Source organism: Temnothorax nylanderi, unplaced genomic scaffold, assembly GCF_030848795.1.
Source record: "Temnothorax nylanderi isolate EJ_2023f unplaced genomic scaffold, tnyl_v1.0 TNYL_tig0305_pilon, whole genome shotgun sequence".
In the NCBI taxonomy this organism is placed as follows: Eukaryota; Metazoa; Arthropoda; class Insecta; order Hymenoptera; family Formicidae; genus Temnothorax; species Temnothorax nylanderi.
The window spans coordinates 83628-111158 of NW_027249367.1; the positions used below are offsets into that span (position 1 = coordinate 83628).

At 43.3% G+C, this 27531-nt stretch overlaps 1 protein-coding gene and 1 long non-coding RNA gene across 2 annotated transcripts in view; both read right to left on the reverse strand.

The window, feature by feature from the left end:
• Positions 1-381: 381 nt before the first annotated feature.
• On the reverse strand, positions 382-5604 carry LOC139780902 (uncharacterized). Its single transcript, XM_071719650.1, has 2 exons — positions 1656-5604; positions 382-683 (listed from the first exon to the last, which is right to left on the reverse strand). The coding sequence occupies exons 1-2, from the start codon at positions 5602-5604 to the stop codon at positions 382-384; spliced, it is 4251 nt and encodes a 1416-aa protein (XP_071575751.1).
• A 13217-nt stretch (positions 5605-18821) lies between these two features.
• Positions 18822-27531, reverse strand: part of LOC139780905 (uncharacterized) — a 120312-nt gene continuing 111602 nt past the window's right edge. The window contains exon 3 of the long non-coding RNA XR_011720374.1: positions 18822-19465. This is a non-coding gene — a long non-coding RNA (uncharacterized lncRNA). The remainder of the gene's footprint in view (positions 19466-27531) is intronic.

Here is a 27531-nt window from a genome sequence, read left to right on the forward strand (position 1 = left end):
TCATTTGGTCAGTGTTTCTGACAATTCTAATCGGTAAACTTGCCAATGGGCATTTAGAACGTTGTGACACATTATTGTTATTGCTGAGGATGGCTCGAATGGAGCCGAAACGTACTGTATTTTGAAGAATAAATCTAATGATTGACATCACGCACTAAGATCCGCGTTCGACCCTGATAGCCCTTTTTTCTTCAATTTTTGAATTTCGAGGGTCTACTAGTAATTTATATATAAAGAAAAAAACAAAATTAACGATAATAAATCACTGGAATCCCCAACATACCGCCCGCCTCGAAACCATCGTTTCGATAACCGAATGGCTGAGCTGACGCGCGTTGCTTGAGGCGGTCGCTAAGTTCGGGCAATACGGGGTTTACAGATTTACGCCGGCTTTTCGGCGTTATCGATCGGTAACAGGCAGATTTTTACAACGGGCCGCTTATATACGGATGTCGCGGTCTTCACTGTTACGACGCGTACAACGTCATCGGAGCCCGCGTGACATTGAATTATGCGGCCTAATTCCCACTTGCATGGTGGAAGTAAAGGGTTTCGAAGTAGTACGAGCTGCCCTACTTGAATTCGCTCCTTCCCGGTTCTTCGCCACTTGGCTCTTTGCTGTAGCGTGTTGACGTAGTCGGTCTGCCACAGCTTCCAGAACCGTTCCGTCATCTGACGGATCACTTGCCAACGCGAAAACCGATTTTCATTTAGATGAAGCACAGAGGCTTCGGGTCTTGCGGTTAGCGCGGCGCGTATCAAAAAATGGCCGGGAGTAAGCGCCTCATATTCGTCAGCGGAATCGGTGAGCGGAGCTAGTGGCCTGGAGTTTAGACAGGCTTCAATGTTACGCAGGAGTGTCGCGAATTCCCGGAACGTGAGTGCGTTCCGACGTACCACTCTTCGGAGATGGTGCTTCACGCTTCGAACTCCGGCTTCCCATAGCCCGCCGAAATGCGGGGGAGGTATGAAGTGCCACGAAACTTGATCGGAAGCGGTTCGATTTAAGAAATTCGGATCGCGCAGGGCCGAGCGAAACGCGGCTTGAAGTTCGCGGTCAGCGCCGACGAACGTCGTTCCGTTGTCGGAGTAAATAGACGCGGGAAGGCTTCGTCGGGCGCAGAAGCGCGAATATGCCTTTAAAAATGCAGAAGTCGAATAGCCGTCTACTATCTCGAGGTGCACGGCGCGCGTGGCCATGCAGATAAATATTGCGATATACGCTTTGTGGGATGAGATCCACGAAGATGCATCCATGGACATTGAGCGAACATGCATCGGACCGGCATAATCCAGACCGCAATGCTGAAACGGGCGCGCGGGAGGGGAGACTCTCACATGAGGCAGCTGCCCCATAATCGGAGAGGGAGTTGCCGCCTTTTCGCGGGCGCATGTTACGCATCTGTGGATTTCGGCCTTTACGATGTTTCGCGCGCGCAATATCCAAAAGTCCCGGCGTAAAGTAGCGAGGGTGAGCTGCGTACCGGCGTGAAGTGACCTTATATGCGCGTGCTGGACTAGTAGGGTGACTAGGGGGTGAGAGGAGAGGATGATTGGGTGTTTCGCGGTGAGTGGTAGCGGAGCGTGGGCCAACCGCCCGCCTACGCGAATTAATTTATACTCTCCGATGAAAGGATTGAGCGATATGAGCGCACTTTTCGACGAGATTGTCTTTCGGCTCAAGAGCGCCTCTCGTTCAACGGGAAATTCTTCTTCCTGGATTCGTCTGAGCCAAAAGTTTCGTGCCGATTGGCACTCATCCGCGGAAAGAGCAAGCGGACTCGCCTCGCTGACGTTAGCGTCGATACGGCGAGTTCGAGATATGAACCGAAGAATATAAGCGGTGACTCGGATTAATTTTGGCCACGACGAGTAACGCGCCATTAAATCCCACCGCTCGATCGGCTTAGCTATGTACGTAGTGATGCGCAGATTTTGCTCGAGTGTCCTATCGTGAGACGACGGTTCGCGTTGAGCTGGCCACTCATTTTTAGGAAGTCTCAACCACGAAGGCCCCTGCCACCACAAATGGTGGGACGCGAGATGACATCCGAGAATGCCGCGAGACGCGCAGTCGGCCGGATTGTCCTCGGTTGGCACGTGTTTCCAGGTGACGAAAGGAATGCGAGATTGGATCTCTGAGACGTGATTGGAAACGAAGGTTTTCCACCTCGAAGGGTGTTGAGTCACACACGCTAGAACAACGAGAGCGTTCGTCCAACAAAAGCAAGGTATGGCAGTTAATTGTAGCGACGATCGCACGAATTCTAACAGCCTAGCCAATAGAACGGCAGCAGATAATCCCAACTGAGGAATACTTAAGGATTTGATCGGAGCGACCTTTGACTTGGCGACGAGCAATCTGGACGTCGTCTCGCCCGTCAAGGAGGTGATGCGAATATAAACCGCCGCCGCGAATGCGGTGGAGGAGGCGTTGCAAAAGCCGTGCAGCTCGCAGTTTGCAGTGTCGGAACCATATTGCACCCAACGGTCCACGTGAAGACCGTTGATCGCCGCCAGGGACGCGTGAATCGTCTCCCACTGCGCGAGAAGTTTGTCCGCGATGGCCTCGTCCCATTCCACTTTCGCTTCCCAGAGTTGTTGCAAAAAGATCTTTGCGTTTATTGTCACGGGCGTGACCCAGCCTAACGGATCAAAGATTTTCGCTACCAGGGATAGTATCGACCTTTTGGTTTTTGGAACGGAAGGAGGGAGCGAAACGTCGAACTGGAAAACATCGAGCGCGGGATTCCAGCTTATTCCGAGCACTTTCAGTTGCTCATCGGCCTGCAACATTTTCGAACACGCTAGTCCGTGATTTTCAATGTCAATGTCGGTCAGAAGTTTCGGAGAGTTGCTCGCCCACTTACGTAATTCGAACCGCCCTCGACTCAGTAACGCGCATACTTGATCGCGCGTCTGACGAAGCAGCGGGATGTCGTCCGCCCCGAAGAGAAAGTTGTCTATGTACCTGCACTTTCTAACCACCGGAATCGCTAACGGAAATGAGCCTCCCTCGTCCCGAACTAGTTGTTCCAGAACGCGAAGTGCATCGTGAGGAGCGTTAACCGTTCCGTACGTTAAGACTAACAGCAGAAATGCAATGATGGCTCGAGTTTCGCGATCTAACCATAATATTCGCTGATAGTTGACGTCACGGGGATCAATTTCGATTTGACGATACATTTTCGTAATATCTGCGGAGTAGACGTATCGAGGTAGCAGCCATCGTAGCAGAACTGCGGCTAAATCGGTCTGTAATTTTTGCCCGGTTAGCAAGTGGTCATTCAGTGACGTGCCGTTGCTTGTCGAATTCGATGCATTAAAGACGACCCGTAACCGAGTGGTGGTACTGCTTTCGCGAATAACGGGGTGATGCGGAATGTACACGCACTGAGACGACGCGCTTGCGTCGGCCGGCACACGCTTTATGTGCTCGAGTCGCTCATACTCCTCGATAAAGGCGCGGTATTCCGTCGCTAATCTTTCATCGGCGTTTAACCTGCGTTCAAGACCTCTCAGCTGTCGCTCGGCTGAGTTATAAGAATCACCGATCTCGATTGGGGGGCCGGTTTTGAAAGGAAAGCGAATCACGTATCGTCCGTCGGAGCGGCGCCAATGTGTGGCGAGGAAGTGATCTTCGCACTGTTGCTCTTCCGGACTCAGCGGACCGGCGCGGGCGCGAGGAATCTCTTCGATTTCCCAGAAGCGTCGGAGTTCCTCGTCGAGAGACGGGGAATTTGAACAGTGCTGAGCCGTGACTGTTCGAGGACGCGCTTGTGAGTCAGTCGCGGGACCGGACAGCACCCAACCGAGAACGGTATTCTGAGCGAGGGGTTGACCGCGGGAGCCCTTTCGAATGCCGTCTAGCAGCAAGTCGCCGTAAAGATCGGCACCTATAATTACGTCAATGGAGTCCGAGTTCGTAGGATCCGGATCCGCGAGCCCGAGATCGGCTACATGGCTCCATTGGACGGGCGACGTTACGGGCGACGGAGTATATTTCGTTAGACTTTTCATTACGGACGCAATGGTCTTGAACGCGAGAGATGATTGGCCGAGCGGAGAGATCTGAATTTCGGCCGCGTATCGACATATTCTGGCGTCGACGCCTCCGATGGCGGAGATCGAGACGGGCATTCTAACGCGACGCAATTTTAAGCCTTGCCTCAATCTTTCGGTAATGAACGTCATCTCCGATCCTTGATCTAAGAGCGCTCGAACGACGCGAGCGCGACCGTTCGGCGGTTCGGATGGGAAACTGACTCTCACTCTAGCCGTCGCGAGCAACACGGGAGGCATCGATGACACTTTAGCGGTCGAGAACAATGACGTAATTCGCGCGGCATCGGTGATCGACGCGGTCGCGGCAGAAGTATCCGAGTTGACGTGTAGCATCGAATGGTGCCTTTTTTGACATATGCGACACGAATAGTTGCTTGAACACCATTGCACGGTGTGTCTGGCGCTTAAGCAATTTATACAACGTTTAGTCTTTTTGACCGCCTCTAGTCGTTGACTCGGATTCTTATTTATAAAGAGTTGACATTTATTTAAAAAGTGAGGCGCTCTACAAAGCGGACATCGCGTAATCGGATAAGATGCGGTAGCGCTTGTCACCTTCGACCAGTGAGCTTGTTTGGTAACATTCGCGGGGTTTAACTCTTCGAGCGCGCGAGCACGAGAATCGAGGAATCGATCGAGCTCGTAATATGTTGGGATCCGCGCGTCATCCCCACCCTTTAATTCCCACACTTTCCGAGTGGCGGGATCCATCTTTTGCGTGACGCTATACACGAGCATGTCGCTGAGAATGTCGGTTTCGGATCGATCTAAATTCTTTAGCGACGCGATTGCACGATTTGCTTTATCCCGGAGCTCATTGAGTTCGCTTGCCGACTCTCGGGAGACGCTTGGCAAATTATATAGCGCGGATACATGCATCTCGACTAATCGGCGCTTATTTTCGTACCGATATTCGAGGGTTTTCCACGCAATTTCAAAATTATCCCCGGTTATCGGGATACTTCGAATGGATTCAAACGCCCGCCCGGTGAGGCTTGACCACAGAAAATGCATTCGCGCATTCGCAGAAAGTTCGTGATTGTTTATAATGAGGGACATGAAGCGATCGCGGAACATCTCCCACTCTTCGTACTTCCCTGAGAACGATGGAATGTTGTTGGGCGGCAGATGCAACAGCGAGAATGATGAGGCAGATGACCCATGACTGCACGCGGCGCCAGGAACCTGGTTCGCCGACATGAGCGGCGGCATCGGCGCGAGTTCCTCCAGACATTCGGCCATGTAGTCTAACGTCTTCAAATGGATCTCGTCGGCCTGGTCGAAAAGTTTGTTTTTAAAATAATCGAGCGTGCTCCTTTTCGCCTCCGGAATAGCTTGCAAAAGGGCCGAGTGCACGCGAAGGCATTGCGTCCAAACTTCTTTGGTGCTGGCTATTCGCGCTCGAACCATTGCGGCGGTGTAATTGTTTTTCCCGAGCTTCTTGAAATTATCGAGCGCTCGAGTGATCGAATGTATCAACGCCTGCTGTTCAGCCAGGAGGTCATTCATGGTTGTGGCGACTTCCGGCACTGCAGTCATGATAACGGCTGAAGGGCCGCACTAAATATCTCGATCCGGCTCGAAGGACCAATTTTATGTTCGGGCGCGCACTGACTTGACGCCGAACGAACCGCCGGCGCCGGCCGGCGCCGGACCCGTCCAGAGAAGACGCGAGATATCACATACGGTTCCGTTTTGTTTTTCGCACGGAGGTCGCAATTCAAATCCGGTGACCGATATTGTTGACGAGCACGACTGACGAACAAAGGCGACGGACAAAGACTGTCGACCCGAATATACCGCAGAAATGAAAAGTTAATTGTCCGGAATTGAGTTTAGAAACGCCGAGACACTCGGGGCGGAAGCACCACTAGCCTAACTGTTGTCCTTTCAACGGATAGCGAGAAGAAAGTCTCTCTATTTAACGCAAACTTCGTTAAATAGACCGCAGAAATCGGACCGTCGAAGCGCGGACTTAACTTCGCTCGAATCGCATCAGCTTGTAATAATTGATGTGTACATTTGCGAGGTGTCCGGACGACTGTGTAGTGAGTTTTTTCGGAAACGGTTATCTGGCGGGGATTAACGCTGGAGATCGCTCTAATTGGCGCTCGTCGAACTCAGGTGCGTATCAATTTGATCCCGCCCTCTCGGCGTTTCCTATAGTTATGTTATCGTGATAAATACGTTTATTCTGCGTGATAGACGAGAATCGTATCCAGAAGAGATTATAAAATAATACATGTAATATATATAAAGAAAAAAAAAAACAAAATTAACGATAATGAATCACTGGAATCCCCAACAAATTTCATTTTGTTCATTTATTACAAAATAATAGCTGTATAACTTTCTCAATAACTTCCTGATTGTCATCTTGTAAATTCGCTTTTCGCTTGTCTTCGGAAAGCGTCGAATTCATATTTGTATCTTATACAAGTATGAGAGTTGTAAAATTTAAAGAAGAATCGTCAGCATCGCAAGATCGAATAATATATAAATATATACGTTCTGCCGTCTCCCTTATTCCGAAACGAATCGAGTAAGGAGAGGCAATAAAATACGTTGTCGTGTTCGAGAAGCGGTTAGCTCAGTCGCTTTCTTTCCAGAAAAACGGACTCTGCCTTTACGGCGGCAAAAGGGCCGTGAGTGAAAGTGGAGTGAAGGGCGAAAGGAGAGTGAGTATATGCGTTTAGCAAGCTCTCAGATATAAAATAGCTCCATCATATGTAGCTCCGCGATCCCCGTTTCTAATCTTATGGCGCATGCATTATGCATCGACTGACCCAATGCTCTCTGTCCGTTTGACCGTATATCGAGGTCGTATATCGAGGACCGTATATCGGGCGATGAAAGGTGTTTTTCTTATATAACGTTGGTGGAGGGTGGGAATCATTACATTACGGGTACGGTTTATATTGAAGAAGGGCGCGCGCGCTTCTCTCTCCGGCCATGTCGATTATTACGATGTAGGAGAGGGTGAAGGGGGTGTGCCTTTTTCCTTTGCCCTATAATTTTTTTTTAAATAGGTCGAAAATAAGAAGGAAATGCACAGGCATCGAACGTAAAGCGCAAAGCAAATATCTAAGCCCTTAAGATGCGCCGAGAAAATACACGAATTTTATAACGTGCAATCTTCGAGAAGTTCGATCTAGACTAATACATTTTTTTACAAAATCTTATTCCTTATTTTCTTTCTTTTCTCGAGCCTACTGTCATGAATCTAATATTTGTCGGCATTACCGATTTAACAGTTTTATAAAGGTTCAGTTAGAAAATATTATTAAAGTACTATTCAAGACGGAATGAAAGTCGCTTTACTAAAATTTGGATGACCAGCTTATAATGTTATAATATAATATTAATTTTATAATTTATTATAATCCTGATGATGTTTCGTGGATATACATACATATATGTATACAGTAATATTTGATTTATATTAAAAATTGCACTTTTATGATTATTATTTGCTTCATTATCTATGCGGGCGATCACCATGGAAAAAATTCCATCACGGAGAAAAAGTTACGGTTGCTACAACAGAATAATAATGTTAATTTTCGCCCATCCATACAAAAGGGTTATGGAAACCATAGTACTCTGGAAGTGACCTATATGGTTGCCCTAACCTTAGTGAGGGTAGCTACTATATGGATGTTGCAACCATAATATATGGATGTTACAACCATAATGAACAAATATTGACCCGACAAAAAAAATTATTTATTTCAAAATTTTATTACTATTTTTTAACTAAATTTGTTTCTTAAGATGCAGTCTACGATTATAAATATTTTCTCGTATTTGAAAAAATACTTACCTTGGTGGGATTCGAACTCGGGACCTCTGGATCGTGAGCCAACTGCCTTACGTGGTAGACTACTTCTTAATTTAATGTGAGCGTTATATATAGTCTACATATGTCATAACCAGCGCAAATATATAATTTTTCAAAAATCATCTTAAGAAACAAATTCAGTTTAAAAAGAGTAATAAAATTTTGAATTGGATGATATATGATGTAATATTTCTTAATGTCGGGTGAATGTCAGAAACCAGTGTCGGCTCATTACGAAATTTTGTGTTCATAAATATATTTATGAAAAAAATATATTTATAAAGTTAAAACATCCTTATCAAATCCACTTTATTCTATGCAGAAATTCTTTTGCGCGCGCAATGGAACTAAACTCTCAATCATGCAGTGATTCAGTGCTGTACCGTGCAGCTATATCTTATGGATCTCTCAACCATAATATTTGTGCTGCAGACCACATAAGAGAGATAGCAATAATTCTTTGGTTGAGGCAACCATATACGAGGGTATTGTAACCGAATGTCACGTATCGTAAGAACTACGGTTATGAAAACTGTATAAATGAGCATATCTTAACAGCTACATTCAATGTAATATCAATATTTAACTTGAATTCACATACATTTCTTTTTCAATCATAGAGAATGTTGTTGTAACAACCGTAGCAATTTTCTCCGTGGCACTGGCAATTTTGCAACAATATACGATAATATTATTGTCATAAATGTGTGTGCTTATTTATGATGCATCTACATATGGAGGGGTAAAAACCACAGTGGTGTAAGTCAAATTAAAAATATTTCCTCGTGTGCATAGATGCAATCTGTACAATATATAAATTGCATCTATGCACACGAGAAAATATTTTTAAAAATTTGACTTACACCACTGTGGTTTTTACCCCTCCATATAATGATAATATAGCCATTGGGCTCATTAATTTCAATAGTAACAAAAATTTGCCTATGACTGGTTATTTTTATAATTGTATAGTATCTCATCGATAGTGTTAATGGGTTTTTCTATAGGGGGAGATAGGTAATTCTATTTATGTCTACAGGAAAAAACATACTAGTTTACCATAAGTATTTCTAAATACATAACGCATTATTGTTATTAACAGTTAACATGCATTAGTGCATTAACAGTCAGTAAAAGAGCATTGCGTAAACTTTGATTTACCCTTCGTGTTAAATCGTCGTTTACGGATACGCTTCCCGCGCCGGCTCCTAGGTGGCAGTTCGCGGGTGGCTACGGAGTCGCGCGGGAAAACATGGCGTCTCTCTCGGTGACGGAGCTTTGGCCTTTCGAATTCGGCGATGCTTAAACCACGGATATGTGGCCGTGTGGGAAAACTGGGAAGTGCCGCCTGTTGCGTTTGCTCATGCGGAATTGCAAAAACTAAATTCAGCGGAAACTACGCGCTCGCGGCGTAGTTCGGACGTATAATGCCGACGGTGTAATTTTGCACGATACGGTATATAACTCTCCTCTATTCTTGATTATCGATTCGTTCGTTATATATGGTAGAGCTATAATATCTTCTCTGATTTTTCTAACATTACTGATTTCAACGGTAAAATATGTCACATTGTTATTTCCGTTTATTAATTAATTATCACACGTATTATGTTATTTTATATTATATATTTAAAGATATGTACCATCGATTAGACTGATTATTTACAATAAGGAAGAGAGAAAGAGAGAGAAGAGGAAAGTTTACTGCGTATATTATATATATTTTTTCTACTATAAAAATATCTACTTTGTAGTTGGTAAAGTGTTTCTCTTAATTAACAGTGTGGAATATTATCACATTGCATGAACCCTGTAAACTAGCAACCGGACTTGCATCTCTGTAATACACGAAATAAGCGTGTTAAGAGAAATACGTATAAATCTGATAGTAGCAATATATATTTTTAACAGATTTGAATTAATTTGAAAAAAAAATTATTGACGTGTTCTCTTCGTTGTTATGTAATCGAGAGCCGAGATACATTTCTCGTTTAAAGGAATCTCGGGCGCGCGAGATTTCTTTAAACGTTCGAATCCGGCGATTTAATCGGAAATAGCAACTGCAGGCGATGTATGATTCGTGCGAGAAGGTCGGCCGAGGAGAAGCCGCGTTAGGGGGTCGATTATGTAAAGTATAAGGAAATTTAGCAGAGTGTCTACGATTTTATTTGTTGAAATCTAGTAAATCTGTTCACTTTTGTAATTTTCACCTCGTTTCAAGATATACATAATCGATCTCTAGGTTTCAGGCGCAGATTTGACTTGATCGCGCGCTCGTTGAATCACAAATCGTCGATGCCGCGAACGAGCTATTACGGCGTCTCTTTTGGCGCGACGCGACTTGCGTCATTTGTACCGCAGCGAGTGATAAGCGTCCCGCGTGTCGCGCTCGACACGGCTCGCATGCCTCGTTACCTGCGTTTCACCCCTATGTCCTACATGCAAACGCCTTCATACGTCATTTATGGTACTTACAACTGCTTACAACGTCGAGCGCGTCCGCGTGGCGCGTACGTACGACCACTTTGCGTTTACCGTCGCGACCGTCGCGCGGAGCAAACAAAATTAAAAAAGAACGATTTTTTTAATTGCAAGATTGTATTGTCACTTTGCTGCGTTGGGATGAGTAGCGCTGCAAAGATATCGCCGACACACATTTTCTCTCTCTCTCTCTCTCTCTCTCTTGCATATAGTTTTTATTGTTAGCATAACGATAAAACAATAACGAGCACACGTGCTGCGTTATTATGTACCTAATGGCATGATGTGCTTATCTTAGCTTAATTCAACAAAATTTTGCAAAACGCATTATTTTTATTTCACAATTTGCATCGCTTTTATTTTTGAAATCGTATTTGTTTTTTTTACATCGCTGCTAGCTTAAATTGTGATAATTTAAATTTTATGGCAGTGTCACTGATTTACGTATGTATATGTAATATAAAGTTTAAACGAGATAAAGATACGGAATTAATAAACAATCGATGTGATACACGATTCGAAACTTCGTGCATTAAATAATTTTCTTTAATATATTTTTACAGACATATCTTATAGATACATACACAAACATTCATTCATTTATTGTTAGATTTACATAGATTTTATTTCATATATCTTTCACAAATCGATGGTCGGTATCGTTGACATTATCGACCTACTTAAGTCTCATTATTTCGTGCGTACGTGTGCTTGCAGATGACGCCAGTGTGGGCAAGACGCGGGGGAGAGCGTTTGGAACGTAACGTCTCACAATAATTAGTTATACAAAAAATATTAATCGCGCAGCAATGTAAAGTGAATGAGATCGCGAAAAAATGTGAGCCGCGTCCGCGTACAAGTCCCAAGTCCCGCGTTTCGAGAGCGACAGATAAATATGATAACAAGCGCCCGGGCGAACTTCGCCTTTGCGCGCCGTGTCGGAAGAGGAAAAGTTAAGGGGGTAACCTTTCCCGCTGCGTGCCGCAACGGGAGCACCGTCAGCCGTCACGGGAGGATGAGGAAAGAGGCGCGCAGATGCCGGTGAATGCAAGGATGGACTGGAGGAGGGGGGGGAGGGTAAGTACTCCTCCCTTAAACAATATAAAATTCAGAGGAAGTTGATAAGCCGGGGGGCGCGCGTTCGAACTTTTCACTCCGCGCGCGGCGCCTTCCATCTCTTATTATAATGAATGCATATCGGCTTAGCCGCGGCTAAGAGGAAACGGCCGTTGAGAACCCTTTTTCGGCGCTCGCGCGAGCTCGAGCGTCTCCCTCGCCGTTGGAAGGAAAGCGGAAGAGTCCGCATATCTTTCGCGATAGACCGGAAGCACCCGGCGGTGCTCTCTGATTCGAAGCGCACCGTCTTGCGAACCTGAGCGAATATTTATTCGCAAACCGCTCGATATATTTATATGTGATAATTGCATGAAGCGTTACGCTGCATTTTCATGACGAGTCGATTGAATATATTCGGCACGTTCGTTTTTAAACCGCAATATTAGCGGTTTAAGTCGCAGCGGGATAACTACTAATTTGAAAGACCCGCTGCGATAAATATCCTTTTTATATTTAAATAAGATTAAAAATGTTTATATCAGGACGAGCGAGATTTCCCATGCTAAGAATTTTTTATTATCATCAATCGATTATTGGATTTGCAATAGGAAATTTTGCCGGTCAAATTCGGTGCTCCTATAGTTTCACATAAATTTCATCACGTTCGGTGACCAATTCCTCTCTCGCTCTCTTTTTTGTCTTTTTCTACTGGTAAAAGTTACAGGAGAGGGTTGGTCTTCAACAAGTTTAATTCGAAATGTCAGTGCCAGATTGCGTTCGTCGAACCACATGTTGCCAACTGACTTCCCGCAAAGCCGCGCACACCCGCGCGTAACATACCGCCGAATATTTCCGCTACTATTATTACTATCCGCGGCTATACCGCGCTCTTCGAATAGGGACGGTTGTCGGTTTCCATCCGCGGCGCAATCTCGATATTTAGGTATTTGAACAAAAATATCGCGGGTCGCGTCGCAATATGATGGAACCCGATACCGGGAATAAGGAAAAATTGCGTGCAAAAATTTGCAATTAATCTTCTTAATTTTCGACCGAGATACACGTCATAACTAACCCTTTTAGAATACATAATAAAGTATATAGAGACAAAAGAAAATATTTTCTATAGCTATAATATATATTATTTCCTTAAATTGTTCTTCTTGAAGAAAAAGAAACGTTTTTAAATTAGTGTACGCATTTATTTTTGTACTGATTTACTTTCGAAATTCTCAACAAAGGTTTGAAAGAACTCATTGTACAATTGGCTTTTAAATCTTACATCTTCGTAGAACTCGATTCGATATGGATTTTAAAATTTGTACAAAGATGGATGCTTTTAAGCTTAGAAGAAATGCCCATTGAGAAAACGCGCGATCAAGTTACGTGAATTCGTTTAGCGGAATTAGCGGAAGTAGAGAATTATGCCGTAAACTTCCGAGCGCGGGCGTAAAGCCTAACCGCATCGCTTTATTAACAGGGAGGGAGAAAATAAAAGCCGAGGAGACAAATGGCCTTTGGTATCATTAAATCATCCCAAAAAACTTAGTAATTTAATAAGCAATTTCATGTAAATTTTGAGGTCGTTACGGTAATGGGTTGCTGCTGGCCAAGATTTTCGGGCATTTTAAGATCCGCGCAATATTGATATCGCGAATATCGCGATATGTACAGTTTTAATTCGTATGAAATACAGGATGTCTGTTTCATGGCTGTCACTTATTGTTTTCGAAATAAGTAATCGTGCATGAGAAAAAATCTCGATATTTAAATGGATGAATAAAGAAATTATTTCTTTTTACACATAGAAAAGAAGAAGTGTCAAATTAAAACTTATATATACTCGTATATACGCAACAATCTATAATCTTCTTATAAAAATTTAAACTTTTTATTTCAATTTTTTTTTGTGGTTGAACTACATATAAAATATTTCATTCAAGGAAGTTTTCTTCGTTTAACGCAATATAATCTCATTTCGAAATTTCCACGTTGAAACTAAAGACATTTTTAAATCAAGAATATTCTGTTTTTCTATATGCGTCTACGCTTTTAGACGATAATAGGAAATAGCCATTGTGTGAAACGGATAATCGTGTATATTATCCTTATGCCCGTCTCGTAATATTATATCTGTTTTTTTAATACTTATTTCTCGTGATGGCACTCCTCGAGATCATGACGGGAATGGGTAAGCTTTAAGGACGTCTCGATGAAGCGAGATGAAGCCACGTTGATTCCACGTTTTATCCCGAGAAATCGTCGATCGATCATCCGTCGCTCTTCCCTAAAGACGCGTCTTTAGTGTACACACGTGCACGTGCAGTGGATACGTCAGCAAATCCGTGTGTATCCATACGTACGTTGCAATCCACACGTGAATCGCCGTTGACGCGTTTCGTTACACGATCGGAATATCTTAAAGCGCTTTCGGCCGAAGAAGCGATATTATCGTATTTTATATCTTTCGAGAGCTATTAAAATAGATAGACATCGCATTTACCTCCTAATTTAAATTCGTTGGGTAATTCCTAAAGTAAACCAGATATATCTTGATATTGTATTTTGATTTATTTATAAAAAAATATGTGCAAAAGAGGGAGAGAGGAGTATATCGTGAGATTATTTTTACCCTCTAAATATCTAAGGTATACATATATATGTATACTGTTAAATATTAAAGGCTGAAATTTAAACTAATGCCTTGAGTCAAATAATTACCATGTGTGTCGAAATATATTATTTTAACACAAAAGGTATTATTATTAACTCCATTAGTTAAATAAACATTGTTTTAGTTAAATTAACAGCATATTGAATAGAAGCAGTGGCGACTTATAAGAATGATTAAAAATGACTCCAATATAATTTAACACTAGGAATTTAACAGTATAGTAAAAGAATTGAATAAAGTCATGTTTGTGAAGGGCATTTAACGGTGGACACGCGGTGAAAATAACGGCTCAAGGTGTTAACGTGGTATTTTCGCGGGATTTATCTGGAAATCGGCAGTATCTGCTCACAGAGGAGGCTTGTAGATATTTATTCGCCTCACGGCGCGCCGGCGACCCGCGACGTCGTCGCGGTGCTTTCAAAAGCTCAGAAAGCGTGATACGCTCGGGACTACGGTATTATATGCGCACCTCGTGTTTCGTGTATATATATGTGTATATATATGTATATATATTTTTTATATATGTATATATACTTAAAAAAATATATATTTTTTTAATTTTTTTATGTATATACTTGTTCGAACGCGAAAGAGGGAAAGAAAGAGACGTGCCTACCGTATACGTATGCATATATGTATACGGAGGACACAGCGCGGCTCTTTGCGCAACCCCGAAAGCAATATATCGATGTTTAGCAACCAATAAACGGATCACTCAAAGAGGGCTTTTACCGTAAAGCGCCGGGTGCTTCGTCGACGTTCCCGTTCCTTCCTGCATCGTACAAACACACACACACACATCGCAGTATACATTGCATCCGCGCGCGCGCGCGCGCGCGCGTGTGTGTGTGTGTGTGTGTGTGTGTGTGTGTGTGTACGTGTGCACGTGTGTACGTGTGTGCCCGCCAATGTACGTATACGTTCAACGGTGCCAGACGAAGTACGGCGCTTTTACGGCTCAAAGTAAACGCATTTATAGAGTCGTTCGTCGGCAGCGGTGCGTGGCGTCGGTGTAACCTCGCGACTGACCATTTAACGTCGCTTTTATGATAATGTTATCAATAGCGTAGTCCTGTTCTCCTTCGTGCGACTCGTTTCTTTTCTCCTTCTCCCGCGCTTATTTACTGCCCACATTTATCGCTCACCTGTATCGCCGAGAGTGCCGTCTGGAGAGATCTTCGGCGTTAATTGGACACAAAAGCCGCGGATCGCACCGTAACGGTGCCATCGCCATGTAGAAAAACGCACCCGATACGAGAGTTACTTACAATTAGCCGACCAATGCCCCGACGCGAATACATTAGAGCGCTATATTAGATACGCAGCGCAAAAATCAGAGTGTGTGTCTCTAACAAGCACGCCGCGTCATTTTACGATTGAGTTCCATAGCAAATGTATTGTCGCGTTTTACAGTGGATATTATTATTAAAAAATATTTTCTATTTCGGCATTTATCTTCTTCAATAGTTTCGTTCAATCGTTGCAAGCAGCCATCGTATTGAGGACACTTCTGCTGTATTCACTTTTTTTCGCATTTCTCCGTAACTGCCGATAAAAAGCCGATAAAAAGTTAAAGAAACCGAGAAAAATATCGGGGAACTCTAGAAGACAAGAGTGGGTGTCCTTAAAGGACTCCCTCTTATATTGTTGTCGGCATCGCGCGATGTCACTCGCAGCGCCTTCATAATTCTTTTCGCAAGTGGAGAAACAGTTGCGGCAACTGGCGGAAAGTGTCTTGAAGTGGAAGCTGCGATTTCGGTCTCGTCTTTTATATATCTCCGCTCGTCGTCTTACCAACTTTTTAAACGACTCTATATAATTTCGTCTATTTTATTATCTACTGTATGTAGAAAATTGCACATTGAAAAGATAACGTTTTGATATAAATTTTGTTCGACAACAGCGGCAATTAGCTTAATTTAAATGATTTTTCCGTTATTATTTTATATTATCATATTCTTTATTTTGTAATATTATGTATAGTAATTTGTAGTGTGTAATTGTTAATGTCAGATCTCTCGACATTTTTAAATATTAAATAACATCTTTGTTGAAATAAGATAATTCGAAGTAAATATTAATACAATATTTATTTCATATAAGTATATCGGTAATAAACAGAGTACGCAAAAAAATATTTTATTAATTTTGGTTGATTCTCGGAGAAGAACAAGTCACTATTTTCACGAGATTACAAACAATTATGCATACGTGTATAAGGGGATTTATAAAACCTTATATAAATTCTATTCGCATTATCCCGAAATGTGTGTGGAGGCTACACACACAGGTCGCGTTTTCTTTCTTTCGTAATACCTTACCACCATCATCAGCCTTTCGAGCTTTCCTCGAAATCCCAGAAAGCGGAGAAAAAGCTGGATCATTGTGACGCGAATCGGAGATGCTTCCTGGAGAGATGTTCGCAAGAAAGGGGAAGGACGGACCGGGCGGAGAGCGACGAGCGAGGTCGTCGTGGGGTTAGCAGAGGGTGGAATATACGAAATAGCTGGACATCCGACCGCGTCGGCGGCGATGGTGAACCCCGGCGACCGGTGGGCAGCGGCCTTGATGTATGTGCGTGTGTACGGGGTTGGAAAAGTCGGGGGTTTCGTGTACATTGAGGACGGGCTCGCGCGCGCGTGTACGTCGCGCACAGGACACGCCGGATTTTGGGGGGCAGAATCCTTGAAAAGCCGAGACCAGGACGCCATTGGCTGCCGACGGAGCCCCGCGTCCCCCTGCTCGGCCAATCCCGCCGCGAGCTGATAACGGCGGCGGTTCTTCTCTCCGCCTTCCGCCTCCTCAAGACGCTACGATTTCGCACTATATCAAAGAGAGGCGTACGTATGTATGTATGTACATACATATATATATATATATGTATGCCCATCAGCGACTATATCGTGTCCGTTCCGCCACCGCTCTCCTCCACGGAGATCGACCATCTTCTTTTTCTCGGCTGAGAAAATTTCCCGGCTCACACTCCCCGGCTTGTTCCCTCTCGATGGATGTTGGAGAGATCGTTCGTTCGTCCGTTTCCCCGACATTCGCTTTTGATATTGGCGGCCGATAGCTCGACGGAATTGCTCACGCCGTGTGTGGTAACTCGCGGGAATCCTACCGAACGAGTTTATTCGGGGCAAGAAGATCTTAGAGGGATGGTATTCGGGGGATATTGCGGCTCTTCGACACGTTTCGGTTGTGACTCTGACTACTGACATAATGAAAACGTACTTGGATCGACGTATTTTGTGCAAAAATTCCACCGAAGTAGGAAAAGACCGTAAAATCGTAAGATTATGAAAAAAATTCATCGTAGACAGAGAAAAAGAGAGAGCGCATAGAAATCTCCTCCAATCGCGTTAGATTATCATATTAAATTCGCGACTCTTTGAAGAATTTATAATTAAGAAAAGAAAATGCTATATAATTATATATTAAAATATTTGACATATTTTTCTATTCAATTTTAAGATACATCTATTCTCTTAAATTCGAGAGAAACTTAAAAGAGGAAGGAAAGCGATTAAGAATTTGATTAGGACGAGATTTGGAACCTATTCTAAATTGATCACTGAAAACACGAAGTAAAATACTTTTTCATCGAACAATTGTTCTGAAATTATGCAGGTTTCATAAGCAACGGGCAAAGTTCTTTTGGTAAGAGCGGTATGGAAAGAAGTTTTACTCGATTTCTATCTTGCCAAAGTTGCGTGCGAGGTGACGCAGGTGCCAATCTTAATTTTTTCACCCGTGCGTAAGAGAGGAGCGCTATAGAGGGAAAGCTATTTTACGGAGGTGCGCGGTTATTTTTTTTCATAGCATAAACCAATAGCGATGTTTTGTTCGATCTTCGCTAAACACTCCTCTGTCTGTAAATATTTTTTACAATCATACATTTCTGTGAATTATTCATATCGCTTGTATTCGTTTCATTCGAACTTATCTACATTTATAAAAAAAACATTGTCTATATGTAAAAGAGATGTTATTTATTAAAAAATTACTTTGGTGACGTCGGTTCAGATTTCTACGAGAATATTTCAACATCTGAAATTTTAGTCGGTGAATCGGTGTCCTTTTGCACTTTTCAGCTCGAGTCGCGCAGAGAAGTAGACTACTAGAGAATTAGAAATGGTAAAGTAGTAGACATAGTTTGGCTTCGTGTACTTACAGAGGTCTTGTTTCTTGGAACAAACGACAACGGCCTTTGAGTCGTGTAAGGCACATCGCAAGTGGTTTAATGGGGTTGCGTATGGCTGACAAGATAGAGGATGACGATAAGGGTCCCTCCTTCGGGGGCTTCCGTGGGAGGGTGGGAGGAGGGAGGGTGCGTGACCGTACGGAATGCCGCGTGACGCGTGTAATAACCGTAGCCGCGCGGCCTCTCCGCGCGGCACGCAGCCTGCACACGAGGACTAAGTGTATACTTACTCGTATATATACTTACGTGCGGAGAGCCGCTGCCCCAGGTTGTACGGCAGGTGCCGCCGAGGATTCTAAAACGATCACGTTGGCGAAGGGTAGCGAGCCGATCAGGCCCGTAGCTACGGCGAAATAAAAATAGTGACGAACAAGAATAAGCAACGAGTCTTTTTCGGCATAGAAAAAATAAATTAGGTATAGAAAATGTGCAAAAGAATGGAGTCATTAAATCAGGATCTTATTTGTATATTAATAACGTTAATTCAAATTATTTTGATGTATTGTGCAAAGACATATTTATTTTCAAGGGTTTTACAGGAATCTTTTCTTTTGGCGTTATATATAAAATAATATTAGACTATAACATTACTATAACATTAGACTTTTATTTTAATTCTTTAGCACTAATAATACCTTAGAATATAGAAATCTGAAATTACTATGTTTGACGTTAACAAGGATAAAATGGAGTTTCCACAAGAATCTAAAAATTCCAAGTACGCCACTGTAAACGAGGAAGAAAGGGGAGGTCCTTTGATGTTGGCCACTGCCGGCCGACTAAGCGTTAATATTATCTTTTTATCCCGTTCTTGATTAATGTTCCAAAGCTGACATGTTTTTTGGCGGCATTTTTTTATCAGCGCGTGGAAGTGCGTATTCCGATTAATTTGATCGGCGGATTAGCGAGTCCGCCGCGGTTATTGCCTAAAGATCGTGGGGTTCTTGCTGGAAGATAAGAACCCTCAGTGAGTTGGAATATTTATTTATTGTTCGAGCGAAGCGCAAGATACTTTGCTAAACTCGATCGTGGAACAGAAGTTGCGCGAAGAATAAATTCGTTTCTCGAAGTTAAGAATATCCTCTTGCGGTTGCCTGCTGATTATCGCTTTTCCAGCTTTTCTCCATTTCCTGGTCGCTATCGCCTGCAACAGAAATTTTAACCGTTCATGTTTAATAGTTAAATGCGAAGCATTCTGTAAAAGTTTTGAAAAAGACCCGTCAGTAATGTAATATATCAGCATTTTTTATATTAATTGAGTAGCAAACTTATATTGGTTGATATAAAAAAAGATAAAAGTATAGAAAGAGATGAAGGATATAAATAGAAATCAAGTGTCAAATATAATTCTGACATTTTATAAAAAAAAAATCACAGTATCGCGGCATTTCTCATTGAATCTCATTTTCTATCTTCTAGTAGAAAGTAGAGTTCAAGTCGTTGTAATTTCAAGGCGGAAACGGAACGCGCGCACGTCACGGTAGGACGGCGATAATAACGATAACGTATTGTTGTCGCATTCGACCCCATACGTAAATCGACGTGGATATTTTACGGCAACGGGAGCAGATTACAGGCTCAATTAGCATGAGGACTACATAATTAATAACTTGATTAATGCGCCGAAGCGGAACGTCTGTCCATTCGTGTTCGTCAGGTCCGGCCCGCCGCGGCCCGCCGACTCGCGTTTGCGCCGGCAGTCGATTGCGTCGTAATCGATTACCGCGTCGTATAATGTCGCTTGCCGATCGCTTATGCTTACCGCTCATCGCGTCGGCACGGCTCGCTTACGTTTATGTGTGTTTAGGCCCACTGCCGCGGGGCAAAACTCATTAACGCGCCGTTTCATGTTCCGGAAGGGAAGTTGGACCGGCTGGCGATCGGCTCGCGCACCGGTTAGCCATTAATTCCGGTCAATTGTCAGGTATCCCGTCGAAAATCTGACAATATTGAATGTCACAGTCCGTCGTAGATGTCTATCAGCTACGCATTATGCGTTTCGAATTCTCGAAACCGGCGGCCGCTAGGATCATTAGTGAACGTGTACAAATGTCTTTATAAAATTTAAAAGATTTAGTTTCCATGATTTAATTTACTTTTATTAAGTTTAACAAATAAGGAGCTTTAAACAAATGAGATAGATAAAATTCCCAAAAGAAACTTATCGTATCTTCTAACAAAATTTCACGATTTGAAATGAGAGATACAGGATAAAATTTCCGGTGTAATTGCTTATCTAAATATCAATTATCTCCTCTTGGGATCTCGCCGGCATGAGAACTGGCGTGATTTCGTTTTCGTGAGACCGTAGGTCGAATCGAATATCACCGTGCCTTACGTTCTTCCCCAAACAACGCTTTATCCTAATATACCCGCGGCACAGACCCGGCAAATTAGAAAAACGAGCTACTTCCGTATACAGGTAGTCCGTGGTGTATATCGAACATTTATCAGCGGCGAAGACGGAGAGGCTGATCTCGATAGACAAGCGCGATTGAGTTACGTTGATTTTATTCCGCATTATTCCACCCAGGAATCGCTCCTTGGCCGAATCAGTTTTATTTTCCGGATTGCCGATATATACGCGCGTCGAACGGCAGCTCGCTCGCTCTGGCTCGCTCGCTCGCCGGCACGCCGGGATTAACGTCATTGCGGTTTTTAAGCAGGCAATTTCCTAATTCGGTGCCCGGGGATCCCTGATTTATCGCGCTTTTGCCAGTTATTCCGTACTGCCGGTGATTTACGACAGAGTTCCGTCTCCGCCCCGCTACTTCTTCTTCCTTTTCCTCTTCCACTTCTTCTGCCGCGACCGTCCTGCGAGGACGACGACGTGTCCTCTTCTTCTCGCTCCACGTTCTTGTACGCGATCGAGCTCAGAGGGTGCATCTCTCGAAGTTGTATCACGCCAACTTTTGTGAAAAGTTCTCGGTTTTCCTCGGGGATGATGCAAAAGATGCGCGGAACTTTGATTTGAAGTGAATGGAGGTGGAATCGAGATCGCGACGAAATCGACTTATGTGGAGGATTTGTGTCCTGACAATTGCAATTTCGAATAATACGACTCGTGATTATTTGCGATAATCTGAGCGCGAAAATTTCTTATAATTTTTTTCAAGTTTTCTTAAATTTCATAGCACGTAGTACGAGGGAGACGTAGGTGGAAAGCAACTTCGATACTCCATACGTGGCACTGTAATCTTTAGCTACCCGCCGAAATAAAAAAAGTACACGAAAGATTATTTATTTATGTGAGATTAGACAGAATCTAGGCTCTTTTAATTGCGAATAAAATAATTAACTATTGTAACATTAAGAACTGCTCTGATCCCATTTCTCTCCTTCATTAAACGAAGCATCTACATATAAAACCGTGACTGCTTTTTTTCCGTGCGGTACCACAGTGCATCGCGTTTACCTGCGTTTCGTGCCAGGACAAACAACATTACCGTTACTTGGAAGTTAATTGGATAATTAATTGGCAGTAGTTAGTTACGAGGAGGCGCCACGTTGTCCGCGCACGGCCGTGCGAAATTTCTGATAAATCATAGGAAGACGTGCGTTTCGGAAGAATGCAGTCTATCCTATTAGACGGTGCAAACATGCAATAACGCGACGTGGTGAGATGCAATCCCCTGGTGTTGAACAATAATCAGTTAGCGTGGCATCTGCCGCTCCTCCTCGATGCTGCCCCCGGTCCCTTTTCCCGCGCGTTCCATTTTTAATCAGAGGTTTATAGTTAGAAGGTTGCCGAGAAACTTTTTTCTGCCGTGATATAGGCTCTTCGGGGTTTTTGCCCCCTTCGTCGTCGGCGAATACGACGAGAGCGAGTTCAACGTACGGCGTGCGTTTACCGAATGCGCGGACTTTCCAGTGCGTGTCTACGTGCGCGTCCGCACGTGGAAACCTGGAGGCGAATCGTATGGGAAGTCTCCTCCTTCCCGAGGGGAATTATAAATGGCGGATTCTGTAAATGCGCGCCGCTCGATAATTAGTCCTAATCAGCGTTTAATCGCCGCTCGCCGCAATCAATGCGTTCCCATCAAACGCCACAGTTTTAATATCGCGTACGGTGATATCGTCCCTCTTATGCCAAAATCATGAATATGCTTTTATGACTGAAGAAAGTAAGAGAAATACAAAATTATTTTATAGTTAAATTTAAATCTGAATTAAAAATTGATATCTGCAAGAAAATTTTAAAAATTTTGATCTCTAGAATTTCCAAAATTTATCGAATCGCACATTCGTAGTATTGGAGGATATGTAACGTGGAAAAATCATCATGCCAATTTTTCGTCGTCTGTTTTCGTGGCAAGAAAAAAAGTAAGCGATTGCAACACGAGTTGTGGATCTTTAATTTCTCCATATGTGACGTTATATTTCGTGTGCATTTTTAAAAGAAACAAAACGTGCCCTGGTTAAGTGGGGTAAAATAACATATTTTACGCGAATCAATGGGACTCGAAGCTGCCCGATCACAATTTTTGTAACTTCGCGACCGTGTCCCTTCCGGGAAAACATGGAACTCTGATGTAAACCGCGTTTCGCACGCCTCAGATATTTCGCGTCGCTCTCGTCGTCGGCGAAAGTATATTTTTTCACGACTCGGTGAAATGAACGAATCCGGCCCGTTCATCGTTCCTTTGTTATCGTTGAGAGAACGTCGAAACTGTTGTTTCTCTGCGCGCAAAAACAGGGAGAGATGTGGGAGATGGAGGCGATTCACGGTGGACTGATCATCGCGCGAAAACAAGAGCGGCTTGTTTTCGCGGCATGCAAACCTGATCGGTTTGCGTGCCACGGAATACCGCATGCGAATTTGCGTTAAAAAAAGAAAATACATTCGAAAAAAATACTCGACTATTTCGTTCGCGCGAGTACACCGGAAAAGGAGAGGATCCTTCGAAAGAATTGCGCACGGAAGATCTTGTACTTGAAGATCCACGACTTTATACGCAAGAAATAATATATCCAAACGATAACAAACTAAAGGGGTTCTCTCATTGAAAGTTTATGAGCTTATTTTTTTCATTTGATTTCAAATTTTATTATATTTAAATATATCACAGTTTACCTTGAAAAAATTATGCTCATTGAAGTACAATAGAATGTAGCGATATTGTTATTTTCCTAAGGAAACTGATAGTCGCATGTATTTACACAAATCAGACAAGCTCGCGCTCATTAGGATACTCTCGGGAGGCCACCCTCTTTCGGATTCTCCAACGTTGACGTTACTAAATGTATTTGTGCGTTGCAGAGGAGAGTGGGCGAGGGTGGAGCAAAACGCAAGAGCCGGTAGAAGGGCTCCGTTAGGAAGGTTAGAGGGAGAGAGAGAGAGAGAGCCCTCGAAACGATCGTTTCGAGGTTAACGAGGAGGGCCGTGATTCGGAAGGGTGGGCGAACCAGAGGGAGGATGTAGCTACGGGGTACTGTAGTCGCGGTGGATAATGGCGGAGACGACCAAGTCAACGATAATGGCAGCCCCAGGGACATCGCTCGGATTTGAAGGATCGGGTCTTCGCGAGGAAACACTCGTTAGCGACCTTCTAACTGTCCCGGATCGTCGCGGTCGCGTTTATGAATTTCGTCAGGAAGTCTAACCGTCATCCCCATATCATCCCTGCCGACCCTTCCGATTCCTCCAACTAATTAGATCTATTTTCGCGTTAATTTACTGCCCGTCTGCCGCTGAGTAACTTTATTTATGAGCTCCACTATCGGCCCGTGCCTGAGCAAAATAAGATACTTATTATAATCAAAGACCGAATTATCTGAGATTTCAGGGATAAAGATATAGTTAAGATAATAAAAAGAAGCAATTTAGGGACCCTTCTTGTGCTAGGAATTTAAAGAAGGACAGTTTTGCATAAGACCTTTTACAAATACAGGTTGAAAATGATTTAAATATAAGTCGGAGCATCTCGGTCCATCTAACTGCAAATAGGTAAATTGCACATTTTCGAATCAGTGCACTTCTGTAGTCATAACGTATAATTTGTAATTACACAACTTATAAATAGTTTGTTAAATCAGTTTGACAAATGTCAGTAATTAGCAATGTAATTTTTAACTCAGGCATTTTATTGTTATTCGTTTATTTTCGTTTATATTCTTTACACACAAGAAAAAGATCATTAACATACTTCAATATAGAACGGTTTAACATATAGGTTGTAACACATGTAATCGACGTTAAGTGTTTTACGTGCCATATATGGAGCGATTATAAATGCCGCATGTAACGTTGCAATAATGAATATTGCGTTTCTGGAAGATTAATTCTCACAATTATACCAGGATATCTGTTAAAGAATCTCTTCACTTAACTCAAGCATAATGTATTCCCATCACGTGCGGCTTTCAATTAATTGCACTCGTAACTGATATTTCCGTTCGTAGCACGCAGCGGCGCGGCGCAACGAGAACCATTTTTTGAGAAACGTCGTCAACGCGTAAATGTCGCAGCGGCGAAGGGCTGGATTACATTACGACGAGATAACTACTTCTTCGTTTTCCTTTCTCCGCCCGTGCGGTGTATCGCACACGGTTGTTTCTACCATACCTACTTACCTACCGATCGGCGTTATCACCGTCGCCATTAGTTACTCCACGCATTGTAACAATTTTATAGCGGCCCCTCGCGAGTTTGCAAAGCCCCGGCGGCGGTCGCGGCGGCCTTGCGTGTCGGAAGACGATAGTCGTCACAGTGACTGTTATATCAAACGGGGTCGAGATTGCGATAACGACTGGAACATACGTCGGATACACGGTTTACGTACGTACAGTACGTATGTACTGCCGTGGTACTTAGCGTGAACGTACCTTTCCATTACGCAGGAAAGGGCTCGGAGAAACATTACCGTCACTTTATGTACTCGTTTTTCTCTCAAGATCGCGTTGGTCACATTGCTGCAGCGCATACGTTGGAATCTATGTCGATATGCAGATTTCGAATGCTTTATTATATAATCCCGTAGAATTTGTTTTGCCGTATTTATGCTCGATTTTGAAATTCTTCATGTTCGAACATTTCTTTGTTAACAATACAAAAACCTCATTATTACATATTCTAAATTATTATTTTTATATCAGAAAAAATATATACATATTCATGGTTGAATCCATACAATGAGGGAGGGTTTGCTGAAACTTATTTGCTTTATAACTTCTCAGAAGACTTCTATTTTACCTTTACAAAAAAAATATTAAAAAGAGAGAAACAAAAACATATTCTGTAAAAAAGTAAGTTTTATTCATAGCTTATCAACATTCTGATAGAGGAATATATGCCAACTTTCGTTATAATTACGGGCACACCTTCGAAGGATGTGGAGGTCAGCTTGGTTTGCCCGCGAGGTGCGATACGGCTGCCAACCTATGTGTCGCAGGTTTTCCATCATGACCAATACGCGACAACCTTGATCGTCCGCGCCATGCGTATCGTGTGTACGTAAGTTCCGCGTAAACGGCCCTAAACTTTCCACATATGCGTGATACCACGACATCGGCACGAAAGCGTTAAGGAAATTCTGATTCCGCATACGCCTGTGCGTGGCTCAAGCCAATCTCAGTTTAACGCTAGCCACTTGGCGTTTCCTACTTCATGCACACTGGTGTAGGTTGGCCTTTTACTCGCTTCCTAGGAATGGACTCGATCCGAACGTTTAGCCCAGATTTGATCAATCACTTGTGTGATATATCTATATCCCATTTTTAACATAATAACTAAATGAAAAAATTGGCACATTTTTTACAATAAATTTATATAATTAATTAGAATTGAGATTGAGATTAGATATATACAATATCTAAAATTGAAAGATGTACATATTACAGGGAGTATGTATATATTTTTTCATTTAGTTGCGTACATGGGTTTAGATTTAGTTATTATATCTTATTCAACATGTAGGGTTATTTTATTCAGTTTTGCCAGTAAACTGGTAAATTCAAAGTAAATTTAGAAGATTCGAGTTTGCTTAATTTTTTGAGTTTGAAAAATCGCACGCGAAAAGGTTCGCGCCATTCCTAGCCGCGATTTCAGCCTCGGCAGCAGCGTCCACCCCCTCGCGAGACCACCGCCCTAAATGATTAATTACCGATCTCCATCGCGCGGAGGGATCCCACGTATACACGTACGCGAAGGAGGGTTGTCGGGCGGCCTTAAAGTAAGCTCATTTCTAAAACGGATATTCCGTGTTCCGCGTGCCACGGAACGGTATTCGGTACCTCGACGTTGCTGCCACTTTGCCGCTCGCCTCTATCGCGCAAGAGGGTTGCGTAAGTGTAGCTATGAGGGATGACGGGGCCGTAAGGGGTTGCCCGCCAGGTCCGTAGCTGGGCCGGCTTGGTTCAGCTCGCGTGGCTGCAGCGCCGTTTTGCAGAGAGATCGCAAGATACCGCGCTGGTCGGCGTAAATGAAATGTGGTATGTGCCAGAAAAAAAGTTTGTACTTTGTTCGCCCGCTGATTGATGGGGCGCAAAGTTTCCGTGCGCGTCTGAGAAACGAGGGAGGCGGAGGGGGAGAGGGACGCATCGTTCCCTTGCTTGCAGAGAGTGAGGGAATGCGAAAATAAAATCTTGATGAGATAATAAAATAATTTATTCTATATACACAGAACGGAGCGCGAAAATGGGGCCTGTAGGTTTTACGCATTTATATTAAGAAAAAAAAGAAAAATGTTAGTAAACCAATAATGTGTAGCAAGGAAAAATCCGAGAATCAAGAGTATAATATGCCATCTCGTGAGCCCACTCTTTATTTACTCTTTCTTGTGCAATAAAGATTGAAGAAGCTGAAAAGCTTCTTCTTAGAACAGAGCTAAGTGTACCTTATATTAAAGTATTTAAAGTACTCGTTTGGATGTCGAAATCACGGCGATTAAAGGCGAGAATTTTTCGAGGACGGCAACGATACAGAAATATGTAAATCGGCAATAATAAAACGCGACGGCATCCCTTTCGGGTAATGGCGTGATACAATATGCGCCATCACGACCACGCGAAATAATCCCGATAAAACGAGCCGTGAAATCTCCTAACCGAGACAAATCCGGACAGATTACGGAAATCGCGAATAACTTCATCGAGGTGGTCCATCCGATAATCAGATCCATCCGCGGCGGCGCGGGCGGCAGTGCGAGAGGAGAGGCTGCGAGAAAAAGGAAGAAGAGGGAAAGAGAGGTAGAGCGAGAGATCGTGTCCGCG

Bases quoted from the DNA above. Each gene is read 5' to 3' on its own strand.
- LOC139780902 (XM_071719650.1), bottom strand. From the start codon at position 5,604: ATGACTGCAGTGCCGGAAGTCGCCACAACCATGAATGACCTCCTGGCT. The intron at 684-1,655 runs GTGCGCTCATAT...CGCGTTGGCAAG, and splicing joins AAAGACAATCTCGTCGAAAA to TGATCCGTCAGATGACGGAA.